The sequence below is a fragment of the Astyanax mexicanus genome, chromosome 11 (assembly GCF_023375975.1).
Source record: "Astyanax mexicanus isolate ESR-SI-001 chromosome 11, AstMex3_surface, whole genome shotgun sequence".
Lineage (NCBI taxonomy): Eukaryota > Metazoa > Chordata > Actinopteri > Characiformes > Acestrorhamphidae > Astyanax > Astyanax mexicanus.
This window is the reverse complement of record NC_064418.1, coordinates 3,436,929-3,449,944: the sequence shown is the minus strand read 5'-3', so window position 1 is coordinate 3,449,944 and position 13,016 is coordinate 3,436,929. Positions and strand designations below refer to the sequence as shown.

At 36.5% G+C, this 13,016-nt stretch overlaps 1 protein-coding gene across 2 annotated transcripts; it reads left to right on the top strand.

Moving 5' to 3' along the window:
• Nucleotides 1-1,786: 1,786 nt before the first annotated feature.
• Nucleotides 1,787-12,029, top strand: coq10b (coenzyme Q10B). Of its 2 annotated transcripts, XM_022680641.2 has the most exons (6): nt 1,787-1,936; nt 7,042-7,194; nt 8,613-8,805; nt 8,893-8,994; nt 10,184-10,316; nt 11,256-12,029. In XM_022680641.2, exons 1-6 carry the CDS (start codon nt 1,836-1,838, stop codon nt 11,354-11,356), a joined length of 783 nt encoding a protein of 260 aa, XP_022536362.2. In that variant the 5' UTR covers nt 1,787-1,835; the 3' UTR covers nt 11,357-12,029. The 2 variants fall into 2 exon arrangements, with proteins under 2 accessions (XP_022536362.2, XP_022536363.2); XM_022680642.2 differs by having other exon boundaries at nt 10,184-12,029.
• The last annotated feature ends 987 nt before the right edge of the window (nt 12,030-13,016 follow it).

The window sequence follows — 13,016 nt, the reverse complement described above, 5'->3', positions numbered from 1 at the left end:
TTCTTTTATGTGTATTTTGTGTTTTTTTCTGTATTTACTGCTTGTCTTGTTTGCTTCTGCTTATTTTGTTTTTGCTTATTTTGTTTTTGCTTTTTTTGTCACTTTAATAAGTGACAAAATCAGATTTCAATCAGATTTCAACTGGGGCCATTGCTTCTGCTGTCTGAGATGGATTAAATGTTGGCTAATCAGGCCCCTAGTCGTTTATTAATTGAATGTTGTATAAAAATGCTGCCTGCTAAGGTGCTTTTATCTTGCAGATTTGTGAAAGCAACGTAGATGTATACTTTGCAGCCTTAAATATATTACATATATATATTTAATTGCCAGTGTGTCAGTGCAGTTATGTTACAATGCTTGTAGTAAATTATAGTAGACCAGAGATTGGAATATTGAAATATTGTGCATATTAAAGGAGTTCTGTAAGGTGATGTGGATCAGGCTGTAACCAGCATCACATGTGTCATGTAAACAAACTGAGCAATGCTAGTTACTTTTTGCAGGACCTTTAGACTTATTTATAGTAACAAAGAAGTTACAGTGGTTCTGGATGTGAATTTTCCCAGCATATTTAGACATTATTTAAATAATTGAAATGGCTGGATCAGTACAAATCTTTCATTGAAAGTTACTAAGTTGCTATACTAGGTATACTCCTTCCCCTGTAAAGTTGTCATTAGGGACCTTTGAGTAACAGCATTAGAATATGGACAGTGTGATGATAATATAATGATATATAAAGCCAAAAGATTTTATCCACCCATAATTGAACTCAGGTTCCAATCACTTCCATGGCCACAGGTGTATAAAACCAAATACTTAGGCATCTCAGGAGTTCAGTGAACTCCAGTCATGAAATTTTCTCACTACTAAATATTCCAAACTGTCTCTGTCAATGTAAAATAACAGAGCGGGATCGTCTTTGGATTTTTTTTATTTCTAAAATTAGAATATATTTATTTGTGTGCATTGATTTATCATTGATTTAATGTCTTGGTTTTATGTGCATTGTTTGTATTGTAATTTTACTATTCTTCTTCTTCTTCTTCTTCTTATTATTATTATTATTATTATTATTATTATCTAATAGGAACACCTTTCACCTATAACAATTTGGAGTGTAGAAGAGCTCCCATTTAAAGCCGTTAAATGAATAAATCATTCCTATCAGAATAGGAATCAGAATAACACTGAAATGAAATTTCCTTATTACTAAAGCTAAGGTTAAATCACAGTGTTATTTACAGTGTTTAGAAGTGTGAAATCCAGGTCCAGAAAGTAAAAATCCATTTGAGCTGCAGCAAAGCCTCCTGGGCAGGTGAAACAAAATCCTGGGATGGATTTTTACTTTCTAGACCTGGACTACCCCCTAATTTTAAATGCACTTATGTAATAACTACTATAAGACAGCATATATATAGTTTTTACACCATTTTCTGTTTTGTTTTTGTGCATTTCGTACATTGATGGTTTTATCATGTATGGGTAATGTATTATGTTAATATATAACAAGAGCTTTTTTTACAATGTGTCCTCAACAAATTTAGCTGTAACCTTTTGTAGCTATGCGCTGCGGGCTCGCCCAGTCCGGGCAACTCTATCCCACATCCCGTGACTCTTCTGCGCACGCAACCCTCCCACACCGCGGAGCGGCACGTCAGGAGACACGGTGACTGACAGGGAGTTCCACCAATCAGCAGCAACCAGGGAACTGCTCCTGTCTGCTTCTGTCCAATGGCGCTCTCTGGTTCGCGGGGCGCGTAGTGGAGAGGGCGGGGCTTGGGCGCTTGTAGAGTAGTTAGAGAGGGGGAAGGTGAAAAGGAGCTGAAGTGAAGATGGCGAGAGGGTCCCGGTGTTTGCGGAGAGCGGTAGCAGAATGTATTAAACAGTTACCCTCCACAGCAACTCGGGAAACTCCTGGGAGGAATGGAGTGAGGTAAAATAAAGCTACATATGCTAACAGCTGGTCACTGCGGCTTACAGTGTCTGTAACTAGCTACAGCAGCTTTAAGGAAGCTTATGCTAACCTGTGTTAGCTTGGCTGATGTACAGATATATATTAGCTGGAGGTGTTGTGTCGAGTTGTGCTACCTTGTCATACCTTGCTACCCTAGTACTATACAACTTTAAAAAAGGTTAAAAATAGCAAGAAACAGCATATTTGAAACATTATTTGAAAATACTCTCAGCATAAGCCTAAGTAGGATAGGTAACGTTAACAGGTGCTCTGTCGAGTTATGCTACCTTGTCGAACCGTGCTACCTTAGTAGTATATCATGTTAAAAGGTTAAAAATGTAAAACAAAAAAAAGCACCATATTATAAGTTAGAAGGTACGATATGTGGATATCGTACCTTCTGTATCGGGTTAACGTTACACTTAAAATTAATGTCATATACCCTGAGTGATTAGAAGCCGTTTTTTTTGTTTTATAGTTGATTACTTTTAACTGTTATTTACTGTGTTTTTTAACATGCAAGCAGATTTTTCAGTGCTCCAAAAATATATATTTTTAATCATAAAAACAATATAACATTAGAAAATGTTAGTCGGCGCATGCGCAGTGCCGTAGAGAAGCACGTATAGATGGGGGGCAAAACTCGACAGGACACCGGCAGTGTACAGATTCTAATGGCAGTCAGCCAGTTAACGCTAACAGTAACCCAGGGACATGTTTAACTTTGCTGTTTAATGGTTAATTAGTTAACTAACCTAACTAGTTAGCTTAATTAATTAATTTAACTAATAACAGGCTACAACAAGCAGAGCTTAGAAAGTGAAACTGGGGCTAGCGCTGTTAGTCAGCTAAGCTAACTCACCTAACTGTAACCAGCTGTTACCGGTGTTAGCTTAGCTAGCTAGCGTTGTTTTATGTAACCGGTAAAATTTAGTTAGCTTAAGTAGCTAGCTAACCTAGCTACATTACGAGAATAATTGAGGCCAGTGTTTAATAAGCTAGCTACCAGACTATTGGATACCTTAATATGCATTAACTAAATATAGTGTTGTCATTGACACAAGAAATAAACGTTGCTTAAACGTTGTTTCTATTATCCGCCTGTTCTGTGCAAACATCTGTTTTTACACTGACTAAGCTACAGTTGCTTAGCTAGTTAGCTAGCTAGCACTAGCTAGCAGTTCCACAGCGCAGTTTTCGCTTTACTTTTGTGTTTGTTTGTTTAAGTGAAATACTATTCAGTAACTCTTGTAATTATTATAAACTAGAATAGATAGGTAGATGGATAGATAGATAACTGATGCTACAATCAGTTTTAGTTTTAATACAAACAAGTTTAATTAATACACGTTTTGCAAGAATTATGCTCTGTAATGCATTAATTCTATCTAAAACAAAGGCAAATGTATAGCAGTCATATTAGGATTCTTTTGTATAAAAGGGTGTAGCAAAAAAGAGGGGGAAAGAAGCATATAGGCAGAGTTGAACACAAAATGCATTCTATTAATCAAGAACTAACAGTCTCTGATAAATCACAGCATGGACATACACATTATTTGTAACTTAATATATATGTATTGAGTCTTTTCAAGGTCGTGTAGTGTGTGGACAGAATAACTTGTCATGCTAACTAGCTAAATAACAGTTCTACAGCACAGGTTTTTCTGTTTTGTCTGTTTGAGTATAGATAGATAACAAGCCGTTAAAGATAAATGCATGCAGACAAAACCTATTAACTGTTATTTTAAAGCTTTCTTAAAGGAAACCGCCATTAACTCTTAACCATTAGGTGTAGATGTTTCTTTAAAGCTTTTCCTAAAGTGTTGCATAAACTCAGAATTATTTAAGGGACCCAGAGTCTCTCCTTAATGCCTGAAAAATGTAGAATATATTTACCTGTGTTTCTGAGATTAGTGAGCAATGTAGTTAAGTTAACTATAGAGCTAAGCTATAGTTTCCTGCAGTAAACTCCTCACTATTTGCCCTTAGTTAAGTTGACTTGCTAAGTAATGGCCGTTCCTGGAAATCTGTGCTATTTTTTGCTCTTTCACATCGCTATAGTTAAAGCTCCAGGTGAAACCCTAAACAGTGACGTGATTAAACCCTGCTCTGACGTCAGTCCAGTGATACCCGAGCTAAATGCAAGTGTTTGTGAGTGAGGCAAACCTGCTGCCCTTCCTCTCTGCTGCCAGGGACACTCTGTACCCATGGAAAACGACGACTTCTGGCAGCCAGGCCCCTACACTACACTACACTGGGCTGCTGGCCAGAATACATACTACTGCTTTAGCGTCTCCTTCGTCATAGTTGGCTGTTAGTGTCACCTACAGCTTTATGCAATGTTTGTATTCCGTCCCAAGGGTTCACAGCTGGTCAAGTTTTAATTTTTCCTTGGCTGAGGTTAAAATTAGACATGGTGTTCATGAGCAATCAGATTGAGATACCCGTTCCAAATATACTGAGCTGCTTCTGGTTGTAGCTACACAATGCGTAAATACAGCTCTTTAGTTTCTGAATCCGTTTCTCTGATTTTGCTATTTATAGGTTTATGTTTGAGTAAAACGAACATTGTTGTTTTATTCTATAAACTACAGACTAGGGGTGGGCGATATGGCTCTAAAATAATATCACGATATTTCAGGGTATTTTTGCGATAATGATATACTTGGCGATATAGGAAAACTAAAATAATTAATTCATTTCAGGAATATAGTTTAATAGTATAACAGTATAATCATAATGTGGCAAAATATATAATATAGCATAAAATAATATAATGCAGCAAATAATATTGCAGAATATTTAGTGCATGCATATAAACTGCAAACTAAACCAATTAAATAATTTAATACAATAAATACACCTAAAGCTTCACAGTAAATAATAGACTACTTTTAAGACAGAACATCCCTATTATCACGATATGGACTTTTAATATCATGATATTTCTGTGTCACGATATATTGTATACGATATAATATTGCCCACCCCTACTACAGACAACATTTCTCCCAAATTCCAAATAAAAATATTGTTATTTAGAGCATTTATTTACAAAAAATTAGAAATGGCTGAAATAACAAAAAAGATGCAGAGCTTTCCGACCTCAAATAATGCAAAGAAAACAAGTTTATATTCATAAAGTTTTAAGAGTTCAGAAATCAGTATTTGGTGGAATAACCCTGGATTTTAATCATAGTTTTATGCATCTTTGCATGTTTTCCTCCACGAGTCTTACACACTGCTTTTGGATAACTTTATACCACTCCTGGTGCAGAAATTCAAGCAGTTCAGTTTGGTGGTTTGATGGCTTGTGATCATCCATCTTTCTCTTGATTATATTCCAGAGGTTTTCAATTTGGTAAAAACCTTTTATTTACTCCATGAGATTGGTGACATACCTGTAAGGGATTGATAATGTAATCAGCAGTAATGTCAAAATGGGAAGACGTTGGGAAAACATCAAGGGATTGATGCAAAACCCAAATTGTTAGTACATTTTATTTGATAAACAATTTATTTGAATATTCTAATTACAGACAGGGATGCTGTCCAAAGTAGATTTAACTTGGTGGATGTAAAAACATGTAAAATCCTCAAGGAATAAAAGCTTAATATTAATAGCATATGTAATTAGAACATTATTGTATAAGCTGCTTGAGGAAGCTTGAAAACAGTAAATACACTATTTTTGCATGCCATGAGTTCAGTCCTAAAGTCTGTAATCTCATTGTTCAAATATACTTTGACCATGTCATCTTAAAAAACAAGTCCAGATTCAAAGGTTTAATGTCTCAAAGACATTTCGAAGAACTGTATTGATTTGTTTTTCTCTAGCATTGTTGTTGACTGCAGCACTATTTGAACTGAATACGCCATTAAGAGCTCCAGCTTTTTTTGTCAATTTTATTGCATATAATAGCTTGTATTTAAATCATTCAGCGATTTGATCTAAGAAGGTCTGCTAGTTGAGTCCAGAATCAGAACCTCTGTGCTACACACAAATATTCCTAAATATAGCGGTTAAAATAATTTCATGCATGGGCCTAAAACTTGTTACAACTTGCTTCTTTGGTTTCGGTTGGTTTTATTTTTTGACATTGCACGTTGAGCTGTTACTTCTATATTATTATTAATAATAACAATAATAATAATAGTAAAAACAGAAAAAAGAATCTTACATTTTGTCATCTGACATCTGTGCCCCCTGACATCTGTGACATCTGTGACCCCCCCCCCCCCTTTCTGTCAGTGACCTCTGTGAAATGTGCTAGGCTATATGAAGGAATTTACAATGTCAAAAATGCTGTTTTTTTTATACATTAGACTAGCATGTAGAAACTGAGAATTAGAATGTGTGTGTATATATATTTTGTGTGTGTTCTGTTGCAGTTAGACAGTTGTTTGCTATAAGTGAAGCTTAGTGTAATTAAATTAAAATAGCTGACCCCACCTACAGTCAACACCTACATACAATGACTTGCATAAATCAGATAAGAGAGAACATTTTAAACTAAATGATTTTAATGTAACAATCACGGAACTGCACAAAGTCTTAAGTTTGTAAAATTTGTAAATTTGTCCAAAAAAATGTGTGCAGACAGAATGGCTTTTAATTATGTTGACCGTGGGTATACTTAGATTCTTACCTTTGAAAGTGCATGGCTGCTGACTGATAAGGCAGTTTTATGTTCTGTCAGGTCTTTGTGTAAATGAAATGTATGTTAACAGTGCTGCTGAGTCAACCCGACTGCTTTAGATTAGATTCTACTATTTTTACTTTGTTTAATCTTATGTTTTAGAGGGCGAGAGGCATGCGTATAGTATTAAATGCTTTCAGAGGACAATAGGCTGCAAAGCAAATTTACAGTACAGTAATTGTAAAAGATTTTAATGATGTTTAGCTGTTAAATGGATATTCCCATTGTACTAAAATCACTTTAGTCTTTTAATTTTTTTGTTAGTTTTTATTTTTACTTTGTTTTCTATGTGGGATTGTTCTCGTTGGCTAATTCAAGTTCACAAATTCCTCATGATTATTTTGGCTTGATTTTTCATTTTGCTTTTTTTTTTCCCCCCAACAGATATTTGTCATCATGTGGGATTTTGATGACCAGAGTGCCGCCTCTCCTGAGGACTGTGTCTGGCCGTGCCGTAGTCGCTCCAGCCAGAAGCTTTTTCAACCTTGCTGATTCCTTTAATAAGAGGAAGGAGTATTCTGAGAGGCGCATCATTGGGTAAGATGCTTCCCATGTGGCTGCTATCGTATGTTTTGTTATATTTATCCAAGTCTAAAATTATCCCACTCTCTAATGTTCCCACACATCGTATTGGTAATACAGCGGGCTGGAAATACCTGTATGCAGTTGGCCATCAATAGTATAGCAGCTATTAGTTTAAAGGATATCTTTAACAAAGGTTTAACAAAACTTAATTCCATTTTTTTTAAATACTTCTGCAATAGAGCTTCTGTTGGCAGTTCAAGTTTGAAGCCAGTGTACACTGGACAAGATATTATATAAGCAAGACCACTCTCATAAGTGTCACATTGCAAATGCCTTTGCCACCATAGTTTACATACAAACAGCTGAGCACTTGGAGCATTCCTCTGAAGCTCCAGACCGTCTGCATAAGGCATGTTGAGGAAACAGCATTTAGTGAATCATTTATTCGTCATCATTAGTGAATTTCTAAATCAGCTTTTAGAAAGAATTACCTGCTTGACACCAGCGATCACCTGCTGTGCTTTTCCTGTTGAACATGTCTTTGCATCATGATGACTGTGCATAAAAACTGCAAAAATCATCCTTTTAAAGCAGTTTTTTTTTCAATCCTGCTCCAGGTGCCCCCCTCCCCTTCAATGATTTAAAGACTGTAATGATCTCCTTCTGCTAAAATCCACTTTTTCTTGTTTTTTTGTGAAATATGCATAATAGGTCTCTCTAAAATTTGTATATGCATGTTGCACATTAAACTGTTCTTTAATCCCCATTGTCTGCAGTAGCTAGTAAAAAGAAATTTTTAGAAAAACGATTTGTTCAGGAAAAGCATAGTGTCTAGGGCTACTTGTAAGTTCATGGCCTCGCTGTAACTTCAAGGCAGAGCTGAACCCACGCTGATTGCATTCTCTGCTGCAGTGCGGTTAGCCAATCAGAGGCGATATGTTTGCGTGTATTCATGAGCAAGAGCTGAAATCCTGTCTTTCTTCACAGACCGCTAATTCAGTGAACTAAAACAGGGTTAAACAGAAACACAAAAAATGGCTTGCATGGTATTCATTTATATTAGAGACCAAAAATAGACATTTTAAAATAAAATGAAAAAAAAATGTAAAGAGACCTTTTTAAAACACTGTTTTAAAATATTTAAGTATATTTAAAACTACATAAAAAACTACATAAAAAAGGCAAATTGCTAATAGGCAGCATTGGATCTTTACAAAACTCCTCCAGTCTAATACCTTCTGAGGTGAGGGGGTTATGGTCCTGTACTTGTGACCCTGTGCACTTTTATTCTATTGATAGTTTCTGTGTCATGACGTCTCCTCCCAAATCTCTCAGTTGTTTCCATTCAGAGGTATGCATGATTGTAATGTGTGACCCATTTGACTCTGGAGGCCGTTACTCATGTTCTCTCTTGTTCTTGCTGTTTTTAGGTATTCCATGCAGGAGATGTATGAGGTTGTTGCCAAGGTGGAGGACTATCTTCATTTTGTTCCATGGTGCAAGCGCTCAGATGTGGTCTTCCGGCGCTCTGGGTTCTGTAAGGCCAAGCTGACTGTTGGCTTTCCTCCGGTGGTGGAGAACTACACATCTCTTATTACGACAGTGCGCCCTCATATGGTCAAGGTTAAGACCTTTTTAAGCATTTTGTTTTGGACATACTTGGACTGTATGCAAAATCAGTGGTGGTGATGATTCTCCTCTGATTTGCAGGCCTCATGCTCTGATGGTAAACTCTTTAATCATCTGGAGACAGTCTGGCGTTTCAGTCCTGGACTACCTGGCTACCCTCGAACGTGCACCCTGGACTTTGCTGTAAGTAACACAGACTCGTATACATTAATGGTTAATTTTTTACGTTGGACTCTGCCCCCTGACTGCATGGAATATGTAAATGTATGAGCCTGTGGCGATGACTGGGCAGTTCAGGCTTAAATGATCATAAGGTCATACTTTGATATACATTTTTGTGAACCCTGTAAGTGAGGAACATGAAAGGTGCCCTGAATTAAGTTTTACCAGTGAGTAATAATGACTGTGGGTCACAGGCTTTATCCAATTGTTGCAAGCAAAGCATTTGCAACTAACTATAAGTTTCTGTTTAAATACTGTTTAAATTAATAGGTTCAGCGAAAATGTGCTATCTTTTAGAGCTTAGATTCTTTGCCTGAACCCGACCCAAACTCAGACCTGGCCAGGCCAAGATTTCCCCCCCACGTTCCTCGGGCCAGGCTGTGTCGGGTCAGGCTCGAGAAAATAGTATGTGATGTAGGCTTCTATTTTTTAATGCTATTTTTTTTATAAAGCTATGTTGTGATAATCACAATAGACTATAAGCTCAATATAAAAATAATTGATTAGAAATGTTCTATTCTTAAACCTTGTTAAATTAAATTAGATTCATGTAGCCTAATTTACCCATGTTTAGGCCTGTGGAACATGTTTGTGTTTTAATGTTTCAGAGATCTGTTCTTAATAATAAACATTTTTTTCTTAAAAAATAGGTCTTCTTAAGTGTTGCAACGTTAATTAACATCATTCTGAACAGTTTTAACTACAGACTACTTACTAAAAAAAAAATCGGGTTTAAATCTGGTGCGGGTATAAATCCGGATATAAATTAAATAGGAGCTGAAATGTTCTTGTCTAATTCATCTTTTAATGTTAATATTGTTAATAATTTATTAAATTCAGATTTCGTTCTGCTGCAGAAATAAAAATATTGATGTCACTGTTTCAATGTTTTTGGAGGGAGGTGTAACTAGTAGGACAGTGGCACTTTGTCACCTTAATCGTTCTATGAAATGCTATAAATGCTTTGGTTTATTGTCTGTTCTGCTTATACTGATATTGCATATTCCCAATTTAAAGATTCAATCTATAAGTTCAAAAGAAACACACACACATTCTCATTGTTACATGATTTATTTTATTTTTCAGTTAAATTATGTCTCATTCTTCTCGTTCCTACCTTTCTCTTCCTCTTTCTCTTTTTCTGCTGCAGATTTCCTTTGAGTTCCGCTCACTCCTGCATTCTCAGCTGGCCACCGTGTTCTTCGACGAAGTGGTTAAGCAGATGGTGTCTGCGTTTGAGCGACGGGCCTGCAAACTGTACGGCCCTGAGACGCAGATACCACGTGAGCTAATGTTCCACGAGGTCCACCACACGTAGCCTCTCTCTGTGCACTCCAAGGCCAGCGGGGCGAGAGGGCGTTCTTTGGCGGGGAGGGGGATTCTGGGAAAGGGGGCTGTTGGAGGGAGGGCGAGGGTCGAGCCTTATGGTGACAAGTTCACGTGCCTCAGTAACTACAGTGCCTGGTCCAAACGAAACATTTGATTTTTATGTTTTTATTATATTTTCTGTGGCTGGATCTAACTTCTGGGCTGCTGAGCCCTGCCAATCTGCCTCACTCCTGCTTCTGTGGGTAACATACTGTGTTCAAAGTACACTTGAGCCATAATGCTTTTAATGGCAGCTGTTGAAGGAGCGAGTGAACCAATTTTGGTTTTGGGGATGATGCACAGGGCGAAGGACATGGAGATAGATGGAGCCTGTGTTATTTAGGCTAAGCACATTCGAGCTTCGGTGGGAACGAGACAGAAATGGCTTTTCAGGAGAGGAGATTCTGAACAGTTAGCCTGAGGACCCCCCAAAAAAAAATATATGCACATTTCTGTGTTTTGAGTGCATCTAGCATATCTAATTCAACTGCTAGTTAATGAACAAGCTCTTCATATTCTTAGAAGAAAAAAAAAAACACAGAAGTGTGCATAACACTGGGTCTCTAACTTTTCCCTCATGTCATTGGGTATTTTTTTTTTTTAAGTAAATGAACATAAACATTAAAATCTTTCAAGCGGAGCAGAACTGGATAGTCCAGGAAAGGAGGGATGTTTGTTTTACACCATGATCATCATGTGTAAACACAACCTGCGTTTATTGAACAGCCTGTGAATGGATGTTCAATAATGTGGGATCTTTTTAAAGGGATAAGACATAAGCAGAGAGGCATAAGGAGAGAGAGGGTACAGTGTATTTCTGTGTTGACTGACTGACTGATTGATTTATTCTGCAGCCGGGTGCACATTGTCAAGTCAAGGAATCACCAGCAGGTGGCGGTCTTCCATACCAGCATCACACAGGCTTTCTGTCACTCAAGTGCTACTTGAAGTCTGAACAAAACTTTCGTATAGCAATAATTTTACCTGTGTCTAGTGTCTGGAAGAGGAACGTAAGGTGCCTTATTTAATTTGCTGCCTTTTCATCGACGCAACGGGAGCACAATACGTAACATCTTTTGGTGTGTCTCAGTAAGTGTCCAAAACCAAGGACTGTTTTTATTGTAAAAGCGTGCAATATATTTGTAAAGGTTGATTTTTAACACACATAGTTCCTTGCAAGTTATGATATCCACTGCTTCTTTAAGGGCCCAAACTCTGGGAGAAAAGACGGGAGGGGGAAAAAAATAATAAAAAAAAGTTCCCTGACTGCTCTCCTGAGATTTGCTGTAGTGGTGAGGTATCTGCCACATTAGACCGCAAAGATTCCATTTCAACACCCCACGCCCTTACTGCTTTTTTTAAACTAGCGAGTTACATATTATTTATCATTAATAAAATATGTATGCTTTGACGTCATATAAAGTATTTATTTTGGTTGTGGGGAAAACCACGTGTACATAAACTGATGTAAGACCACAAACTAGTGTATGGACAACAATGTACAAATAGATATGTTTTTTTTTTTGTTTTGTTTTAGTATTGATTGATTGGGGGTTTTAGTGAGTGTGAGGTGAAGAGTATGTATCCTGCCTGCATGGTTTATAAACTATTTTTATATTTAAAAATCAGCCCTGGTGTCTGGTGTGGTTTCTGTCTGGCGTGCTGCTGTTTGTCAAAATCTAGTTCAGAATAGTTTCACTCCTTCAAAATAGATGGATCATGTGAGGGATAATATTAGCAGGAATCCAACTGTAGGTTATGCTTCACAACAGCTAGGGGATGGAGTTAAATTCAGTGCAGTGTGGTGTGCTAGATAAATATAGAGGCTAATTATTGGTTTAAAAAATATATATATATACATATATATATAATGTACATTTAAAGATACTCAAGCAACATGGATATGAAATAGATTAACTGTACAGGGTTTCACACAAAAAAACAGAATGAGCACAGTTGAATTTGAGTTGTTTAAAAGTAAAAAAGTACATTTCTTTGCAGCATTTTTTACTTTGAGAAAGTTAAATCTGTTTGCAATAAATTTGCAGATTCAGTGATATTAAATTAAATTAAATTTTTATAGTACTTCTATATGAACAGAAATTATATTATAAAAAACTTAATTATTTGTTTCATCCAAAATCAAGGAAATTAAAGAGCTTATCCAGCTTTTGTTGGAATAACTGTCTCTACTGCCAAGGGAAGGGATTTTACATATATAATGACAAAAGCATTGGTAAGGTCTGAATGTTGGATGCCCAACAGCGCACTTCATTCCTGACTTATCCAACAAACATTTGGACATTGAGAGTATGCTATCCATAAGCCCTGCTAAAATTATACAATGGTAACATCCTTAAAGTGGCTAAATCATTTGATGGGTTATGGCCCTAAAATATCACAATATTTCATGATATTTTTGTGATGATACTCGATATGACAAAACACAGAATAAAAAAATAAATTCAAGAATACACTAGTGCAACAAAATGAAAATTAAATTCTATTATTTCACATATGTTTATATATATATATACTGAGATATAAAAAATACAAGAATTATCAGATTTGCAACAGAAGTTAATGATCCAGAATGTCATGGTACTACTAATAAT

What these genes read in the sequence shown, in the direction of transcription:
- coq10b (XM_022680641.2), top strand. Translation starts at nt 1,836, where the DNA reads ATGGCGAGAGGGTCCCGGTGTTTGCGGAGAGCGGTAGCAGAATGTATT. An exon ending in TCTGAGAGGCGCATCATTGG is followed by an intron (nt 7,195 to 8,612) that starts GTAAGATGCTTC and finishes TGCTGTTTTTAG; the next exon opens with GTATTCCATGCAGGAGATGT. An exon ending in CCCTGAGACGCAGATACCAC is followed by an intron (nt 10,317 to 11,255) that starts GTGAGCTAATGT and finishes TTTATTCTGCAG; the next exon opens with CCGGGTGCACATTGTCAAGT.